Raw genomic sequence first — 9,644 nt, forward strand, 5'->3', positions numbered from 1 at the left:
TTCCAGATGAAGATTTGGCATCGAGGCTTGTAGTGCAGCATGGCCGCCCGACAAGAGAATATAGACTTTCCACTGACAGAATTCAAAACTGGGACCTCAATGGAAAACTACGGCCGTGTTTGGGAGATTTGACTACATAAAACTTAGCTAGGGAAGTTTTTTCTCTAACCTGATTAGGATTATCCTAAGATGTATCAATAAAGATGTTGTTTGTATTTCCATTATATCCATCACAGGTTTATCATGTATTATGTTTGTGTCTCGGAACTTTAACCCTGTATTTTTATAAAATAATTGTATATTATGAAATTTTTTGTTATAGTAACAAAAATAAAAACATAAAAACATATTCAAATTTTAAATAATATTTGATAAATTAAAAGAACTACCCCTATAACTGACTAACCTAGGTTAGGATACTGGTATCCTAGCTACTTTAGAGATTACCATAACCTTGCTTTTTTAGATTCCTAAAATTAAGGAAGATTTAGCAGTTCTTATCCAAGATTAGAATTAGATTGAGACAAACATATTTTAATTGTATTTTATTGATAACTCAACCCAGAATAGGCATTTCCAAGGGGCCAAACACGACCTACGTGAAAATCTAACTATGCACATTTGGGCCACAAAAGGAGCAAGGGCACCCTCTCGTGGTTGTTAAAACCGATGAAGATAGTAGTCTTTTTCAATTAAATGTTGTTTATTTTAATTGTATTTTAAGTAATTGGGACCGAGCGAAGCGATGGAGGGAGGACCTTCTATGTGGTCACTTTTTTGTAAAATGTAAGTGATCAATTGACACAAAAAGATTGGAAATGGTCCGGGACGAAAAACCAAAAATGACCTCTGAATCAAATTTTTCTTTTTTTCCTTTAGACATTTTTGTAAATATACCGAAGAGGAAGGGAAAATAAGTATTAGATATTTTCCTAAATAAACCGAAGAGGAAGGGCAAATAGATATGAGACATTTTTGTAAATAAACCAAAGAGGAATGGTAAATAGGTATAAGAGTCAAATTGTATTATAATTCCTTATGTATCATATTTTTTTCAGGGGTATAATTGGCAAATAAACTAAAATATAACATATCTAAAAATATACACAATGATTACAAACAACAATATCAAATTTAAAGTTTTTACGAAAAATTCGGAGGTGTTTATCATTTTAGGCACAATTTTCAAAAATTGATTTCATAGCCATTAAGCAAACCACCACAAAGGATGCATAACACATTATATATCCATATTTTGGTTTATGCATCAACTAATTTTCCATTACAAATAATAAAATGATGTACTCCCTCTTTTTCAGGAAAGTGATATTTTCACTTTAGGCACAAAATTTCTTTTACAGTCCAATTGCAACAATGTTTCCTTTTTTCTTCTGTGGGTTGTCCCCACTGTGGTAACGGTGTTCTAGTTTATGTACTTTGAAATAAAATGTAATGTAATGAGACGGTTTAAATTGAATGGTAATTTAAAAGCAGTACATTAAATTAAGTTAAACCATTACATTTAATAAAACTTAACAACTGAATCTCCTCCAACAGACGAAGGCTGTTACCTTCCCTAATTTGCGAATTTTTTCTTCAAAATTTATTCGATATTCGTGCTTCAAAGCATTAATTCAGGTGGTTTTGATACGATCTGATGATTGGTGTTTGATTATTTCACCTTATACCTTATCTAAATCATTAATCTACATCTTTCAAGATGGAAAATCGATCGGAATCATATTTTTCTGGTACTTTTCCTCAATTTTTTGGATCTACTTTTGCAAACCCAAATAATTATCTTTTGCAAACCCAAATAATTATGTAAACATTGAGGAGCAAATTAACAACAATCCAGTTTGTTTCATTCCGGATGAAATAATAGATGAAAGCTTGGACGAATGGAGATATAACTTAATTGGGAGACTTGATTTGGTGAAACTGAAATTTGACGATGCTGTTACAATTTTGAAGCAACAGTGGAAAATCAAAGGTGATGTTCAGTGCATTCGTAAGGGTTTTTCATCATCAAATTAGATAGTCCATAGGATAAACAATATATTTGGGAGGGTTATTGGCTTGTTGAAGCTCAAACTCTGAAACTAAGAGCCTGGGAACCAAACTTTAATCCAGCTAATCAAAAATCTACTAAATAATTTGTTTGCGCTCAGTTTCCTGATCTCAGTATAGAATACTGGAAGGAGAGTATATTGATGAATATTTGCAGATCATTTGGTAATCCAGTGAAAGTTGATGAAACAACTCTCAAGAAAGAGATGGGTTACTATGCTAGAGTTTTAGTAGAAACAGACTTATCAAAAGCTATTCCTAGCAAGGTACAAGCTGAGACTAAGTATTGCAGCTTTGAACAAGCAGTGCAAATTCCAAATATACCTAAATTTTGTTCTCATTTTTCTGTTATTGGGCATTATGTTACTGAGTGTAGGTACAAGAGGAAGGAAAAAATTCCACAGCAAGATAATCCAGTACTTGTAAAGACTACAAAGGTTTGGAGAAAGGTGAATAATAAACAGAAGAATAAAGGTTTTGATATTTGCTTTACAGCTGAGGAATTGGTAGCTATGAAAACTTCATCCCATCAAGGTAATATTTCAGATAATATGCAAGTTGCACAAGAAGATAGTGTTGTGAATATGATAATATCTCCCTTGAGTAATGACCCAGAGAATTCAAATCAGCAGGAAAAAGTTATTAACTAAGGAAAATTTCAAGTTCTTCAGAAATTGGATGAAAATTTTTTGGAGTCTCATACAGAATTTCCTGGTTTAACTGTTGATCAAGTAATTCAAGATGTTAATAGCTCTCCTTCCTTAAATTTTGTTGCTAAATTGATGTCTCCAATGGGTAAGGGGGTACAAGTTCTTCTAATGCTGCCCTTGTCAAGAAGAAACAAATTGTGGGGAAAGTCACAACAAGACAACAAGCATCTACTTTAAGTTCCAGTGGTTTGAGAATCCTTTCTTCTCATCCACCCCCTTTCAAATGAAGATAATCTTTTGGAATCTCATTGGCTTGAGGAGACCACAAGCCAGAGAAAAACTGAGAAGTTTGGTCCATTCTTTTTGTCCTTCTTTAGTTTTTGTTGCTGAACCAAAGGTGAGTGTTACATTTAATTCCTGCAAGGAACCAAAGTTTCCTAATATGCATAGAAAACTAATTCATAATTCTACTAGTTCCAAGAAAGGAAATATCTGGGTGTTTTGGAGTTTAAATATTTCTGCTCCTTCAGTGATATCTATTTCTTCTCAAGCCATTACTGTGGATGTAGGAGGTGTTTCAGTAACTGTTATTCATGGTGCTTGCCTAACTGTGGATAGAAGAGATCTTTGGGAGGAGTTAGAATTTATAAATTCTTTTGATAAACCATGGCTTTCCATTGGTGATTTTAATACAATTATGTATGCTGAAGAGAAAAAGGGAGGAAGGAGTCCATTAACTATTTCTATGAATGAGTTCAACAACTGTTTAAATACATGTGGATTGATGTAAGCTCCAAAATCTGGTGTTGAATTCTCTTGGTGAAACAACAGAGCTAGTACTAGAAGAATAGTGTGCAATTTGGATAGAGTTATATATAATGCAAAGTGGTTGGATACTTATCCTGGCTGGAATTACAAAGTAATGGCTAGAGGGACATTAGATCATAATGCATTAATAGGGGAAAATGCAATCAGGCCAAAACCTGAAAATGTTCCTTTTAGAGGTTTAAAAGTGTGGCTTGGTCATCCTGATTTTATGAATCTAACCAAGGAAGCTTAGAGTATTGAGATAACTGGTAATACTGCTTTCATTTTCTTAAATAAGTTGAAAAAATTGCAACAAATCATAAAAGAATAGAATTGGAATATTTTTGGAGATGTAAGAATAAAGCTACTGAATGCTGAAAAAGAAGTAGTCCAAGCAGATAATATTGCTTTATTGGATAAGCTTGTGGTTGCAAGGAGGAAGAAAGAAATTTTGTTACAACAAAGCAATGAAATTGCTCAACAGAAAGCAAGAGTGCAATGGTTGAAAGAATGTGCTTCTAATTCCAAATTTTTTCATACTTCTATTAAGATCAGGCAAAGTCACAATACAATATCTGAATTGGAGAACTCATTTGGCAACATAGTCTCTACTCAAAAAGAAATTGCGGATACTTTGGTGGAGCATTTTGATAACAAATTTAAGTATCAAGAAGTAAGATTTGCAGATGGGATTTTTGATAATATTCCTAAAATCATAAATGAAGCAGACAATAAAATGTTAAATGTTGTACCAACAAATGAAGAAATATATTTAGCATTTCAAGATATGGATCCTGAAAGTGCCCCTGGCCCAGATGGTTTTGCTGGTTGGTTATATAGAAGTACATGGGATATCATTGGCAGTGACTTATGTTTAGCAATTCAATATTGTTCGAGCCAAGGATTTATCCCAAAAGGTATGAATGCCAATTTTCTTACTCTTATACCAAAGGTGCAAGGTGCCAAGAAAGCTTCTTAGTTTAGACCTATTGGTCTAAGTAATTTTTATTTTAAGATAATTACCAAAATCATTACTATGAGAATGGGGAAAGTGATTGACAAAGTAGTATCTCCACAGCAAGATGCCTTCATCAAAGGGAGAAATATTCAAAACCAGATTGTGCTAGCATCTGAATTAATTAATGAAATGGAAACTACTAGAAGAGGAGGTAATGTTGGTCTGAAATTGGACATAACACAGGCATATGATTCACTCAGTTGGGATTTTATGTTTCAAACTATGTCCACTTTTGGGTTCTCAATTCAGTTCATACACTGGTTACATGTGCTATTTCAATCTACAAGAATATCAGTTATGGTTAATGGAGGTCCAGCTGGATTTTTTTCTACTGGTAGAGGTTTAAAACAAGGTGATCCATGATCACCTGTGTTGTTTGTCATTGCTCAGGAAATATTAAGTAGAAGAATAAGTCATATGGTGCAAACAGGGAAACTAATTCCAATGGTAAACAGAAATGGCATTTCACCTTCACATATCTTTTTTGCTGATGACATATTCTTATTTTGTAATTGGGATAAGAGGAACACAGATAAACTCCTGAAACTTTTGAAGGATTATCAACAATCATCAGGTCAAATAGTGAGTATGGAGAAAAGCAAATGCTTTGAGGGAGGCACAACAGATAGCAGGAAACTCCAGAATGCAAATAATTGTGGTATGTCACTCTCAAAATTTCCAGATAAGTACTTGGGTGTCAATCTAATACCTGGAAAGATTAAATCATCATATGTATGGGGGTATGTGGATTTCTTACAAAGCAAGGTTCCTGGTTGGATGGGTAAGATGCCATCCTTTCAAGAAAGACTTATTCTGGTGAAACATGTATTATGCAACATTCCAGTTTACAACATGTCAGTATACAAATGACCCAGGAAAGTTTTGATGGAATGTGATAGAATTATCAGAAATTTTCTTTGGTCAGGGGATCCATCAAAAAAGAAACTATTGACAGTTAAATGGGAAGAAGTAAATTCTCCATTGGCAGAAGGAGGTCTGGGATTGAGAAGCTTGGAAGACATAAACAAATCTCTACTAATGAAGCTGGCATGGAAGATGCAGAATGATGTGGATGAATGGGTTAAATTCTTTCAAGCTAAATTTCAAGACAAAAATGGTAGTTGGATTAATTATTATAAGAAATCTTCAATATGGATTGGTATCAGATGGGTGATGGATGAAGTCTTTAATAACTCAAGGTGGATTGTGGGTGATGGGAAAAGCATCTCAGTATGAATGATATATGGATTACAAGTAAGCCTCTGAAAACCTTGTATCCTGATAATTCATATATACTTCAGAATCCTGATCTCAAAGTAATGCATCTATTGAACAATGGTGAATGGATTATACCTGCTGAAATGTCAACTATGATACAAAACAATGCTCTAACAGTAGTGGATGGAGAAAAAGATAGGAAAATATGGATTTGGACCAAAACTGGAGTATTCTCAGTTGCAACAGTAGTGGAATGTATAAGAAAGAAATATCCAAAGTTACAATGGACAAAAAGCATTTGGAAGAATACTATTCACCCTAGTATATCAAGTAATGTCTGGAAGGTGATAAGAAGAGTTCTGACTACAGAAGATAACATGAGAAAGAAAGGATTTAATATGGTTTCAAGATGCTCATTCTGTAAACAAGACGAAGAAACAACTGAGCATATACTTGATAGACGCACTTATGTGTCTAATTTTTCCCAATTGTATATATTGTTAGTGCTCGATTTTGTACTTATTTGGTTATTTTATGTCTTTGTAGGTGTTTTTGGATAAATAAGTTTTTGCGGCGAAATTGGCTCAAAATGTGGCATTTGAACCTCCGTAGATATTGTACCAGAAGCACCCCAGAAGTATGCCAGAGACACCCCAGAAATACCCCGGAGGAACCCCGAAAAAGTGTTGAAAACATCCCAGAAAAATTACTAAAGGCACCCAAGGGACAAGTGTTATGCGGACCCCAGCACCCTGGATAATGGGTAACCTAATTACTAGGGGGAGGTCACCTTCACCTTTTGAATTTTGAAATTGGCGGGAAAAGAGAAACATATCTGGCAGATTTGTTGTGCGTGATTTGGAGGAGTTTGAGGTCGACTAAATCTCTGATTTTCATAGGATAGACTCCTTATGGGTCTAGGAATCTAATATGGGTGTTGGAAACGATTAACTTGGGCTCAATCGACGGGTTTTTACCTCAACGGAAAAATATGGAAAGTCACGTGTGTGACTTGTTTTAGGAAATTCTAGAGAGACTAAAGAGCTATAAACCTTCCCAAAGATTCATATATATCTAAGGAAGAGTTTAGAATCAAAAGGAAAGCTCAGAAACGCGTAGAAACTCTAAAACACGAAATTGCCGCAACTTTGCCGTGAAGAGAAAGGAAGATATTTTGGAAGATTCTGGAGAGATTTAATCGGTCTTTTTGATATAAATAGATTGGGTGGGTCATATATAGGAGGTGTCGAAAGTTTGGGAACCTTAGGAGAGCCATAGAAGAAGAAATCAGAGTTTGATCAAAATATTTTTCTGCTGCTGCTGCTGCTGAAGAACACGAAGAACAGACCCTCACTGACAGTCGTTCTTCAACAGTGACAACGACTAGCGGCTGACGGTCTTAAAACAACAGCATAGCAGCACTTTTAATTTATCATTCTTCTGTGACCCTTTCTGGCAGTCTTAAACTCACTGCTTTAGCACTATTTCATCTTTTAATCAACTTTTGGGATATAAACATGTATTTTGAGCAATTGATTAATATGAGGAGCTAAACCCAAACACTGGGATGACGGCGGAAGCCCTATTTCACGCATGTGGTAATTCTAATAATTCTTTTATGACTATTTGCATTGATTCTTAATCAATTTATGATTTTTATTGAATGGGTGTGATTTCGTTTGATGGTGTATGCTTGGTCTATGTATTTTTGATACATCATGCTTTTAATTTACAATCATTGCTTTTCAAAAATCTACTTTTTGGCAAAGAATAAGAGTCCATATTTTTAGTATTTGATATATAATTGATTGGAATTATTATTTGAATCACATGAATGGAATTTGGTGGAATCATGAGTCTCAGTCTCTCTCGACATTGTGACAAACCTTTTGAATATATTTTTAGTATTTTTATTTTTTGTTCTTAAATCAAACCTTTACACAATCCGAGTTGAACGAACTTTACTACCACTTAAAAACTACATCAATTTTTGGCGCCGCCGACGCGAACTTGTATTTATATTTGTTTTAGGTTTCTTTTTATTTTTATTATTTTTTGTTCTTTTTTACGCGTTTTGGTATTTTTCGATTCTTTTCAGATTTGGAGCGAAGCTACAAGGGAAGAAAAAGTGTTATGAAAGGAAAGCATCGCCAAAGAAGGAAAGCAAAGAGGAATCCGAAAGGAGTGAAAAAGAAGATTTTGTATATAGTTATTTTGTTTTATTTTTAGAAACTGTAAATAGGGTGTTGTTTTTGTAATTTTTCTTTTCACTTTTTGGACTTTATTTTTGGACTGGACATTATTTTTTAAAACCCTACGGAAGGGTTAAGATTAAATATAAACTGTTTGCAGGGAAGGACGACAGTTACGATACTGTCTCGGCCCCTCGGGTTCGTACACTGACATCGGAGTCGGGGGCCTGAGTCGACTTCAACGGTTCATCGCCCGTCTGGTACGGGAGGTAAGACTCTATCCACCCACGAATCCCCTGTCAGTGGGTTTTATTTTGTGTGACAACTCACACCCCTGCAATAGAATGTCGAACTGGTATTACAAGATCCAATACAACGAATATCCGACTGAGTTTCAAAATGGAAGTTACTACTTTGACCATAATGTGAATAGTGGTTGGGAACATCAGCCTTTTCAAGGTTATGGCTCATACCTTGATGAGCCCAATTACTATCCACACACGCACCGGTCATACGAGCAAAATTCTTATATTTCTCCTTTAGAAGAGTCCCTCAGGAAATTAGAGGAGTCGACACGTAAGTTAGCTGAGATGAACAACTTAGTTTATGACGAAAGAGAACTTTCTATAGAGGAATCCTTCAAGGTGATAGCTGAGACGAACGAAAGAATTGCTCGAAATAATCTTAATTTCCAATACAGTGTTTCCAATAGTACCCTTGAAAATGAGGATAGTTATTTGCATAATCAAGATGACGAGGATAGGATTGGTAACACTACTTTAGATGAGGTTCAACCATTTTCATGTTATTATAATGATGATTATGACGAGGATAGTGTTGATGAAGAATTTGAAATATGTAGGCATAGTGATCAGAAATTTGTTACTCCAAATGAACTTTATGATGGTAGTGTTATTTTTGGTTCAGATCCCGATAATTTTAATGATTATTCACTTATTCAAAAGGACGAGGATTTGATTAGAGATACCACTTCTTTAGATGATGTAGTATTTCCTTTTGATTACGAAGTCGATAATGGTTTAGAGGAACGAGTTTATTCTGAGAATACCGTTTTAGAGTCTAGCGATTTAGAAACAATGGTCTTAGACGAAGAAAATGAACTCGTACAGCTATTAAATATGAGTGAGGATGCGTCACTTGAGTATAACCTAGAAGAAGCAATTGACTATTTTCAGGATTCCAACGATCTATAAATTAAGGAAATTGTAGCTAGTCTATCTAGAGATACCCAAAACTCTAAGTTTGGGGGTGATTATCATTCTCCATATGCATTAACTCTTAGAAAGGTCCCTCACTTCGGACTTGACATATGTGCCTCAACCATTTTGCAAGATTATCTTCATACACGTTTTCCTGAACCTAATGATGTCCATAAGGAAGTTCAGTTGTTAGAAACCCATCCTCTGGTTGATGAGGTTAGACCAGGCTATGATACCAAGATCGACTTTGTTTTCCCACCAAATATTTTTCAACCAATTGTGGGAACGTATAAATTTCAGATGTGTCAATTATTTAGTTTTGATACTAAACCTAATTACTTTAAGAGATTAGGGTTGATATATTTGCTTAAGATTGACCACCCTTATTGTGGTCGATTATGTGAGTCAAAACTGATTGACTTTAAGGATCCACAATTATTCAGGTTATTATTATGTGCTTCTAAGTTTT

The 9,644-nt window shown here is 34.6% G+C and overlaps 2 protein-coding genes across 2 annotated transcripts; both read left to right on the forward strand.

The window, feature by feature from the left end:
• The first annotated feature begins 2,213 nt into the window (after nt 1-2,213).
• On the forward strand, nt 2,214-4,506 carry LOC113334563. Its single transcript, XM_026580791.1, has 5 exons — nt 2,214-2,604; nt 2,776-2,865; nt 3,098-3,506; nt 3,552-3,732; nt 3,859-4,506. The coding sequence occupies exons 1-5, from the start codon at nt 2,214-2,216 to the stop codon at nt 4,504-4,506; spliced, it is 1,719 nt and encodes a 572-aa protein (XP_026436576.1).
• Nucleotides 4,507-4,989: 483 nt separating this feature from the next.
• LOC113334564 lies at nt 4,990-5,781 on the forward strand. Its single transcript, XM_026580792.1, has 2 exons — nt 4,990-5,326; nt 5,471-5,781. The coding sequence occupies exons 1-2, from the start codon at nt 4,990-4,992 to the stop codon at nt 5,779-5,781; spliced, it is 648 nt and encodes a 215-aa protein (XP_026436577.1).
• The last annotated feature ends 3,863 nt before the right edge of the window (nt 5,782-9,644 follow it).

Source organism: Papaver somniferum, unplaced genomic scaffold (genome assembly GCF_003573695.1).
Source record: "Papaver somniferum cultivar HN1 unplaced genomic scaffold, ASM357369v1 unplaced-scaffold_137, whole genome shotgun sequence".
In the NCBI taxonomy this organism is placed as follows: Eukaryota; Viridiplantae; Streptophyta; class Magnoliopsida; order Ranunculales; family Papaveraceae; genus Papaver; species Papaver somniferum.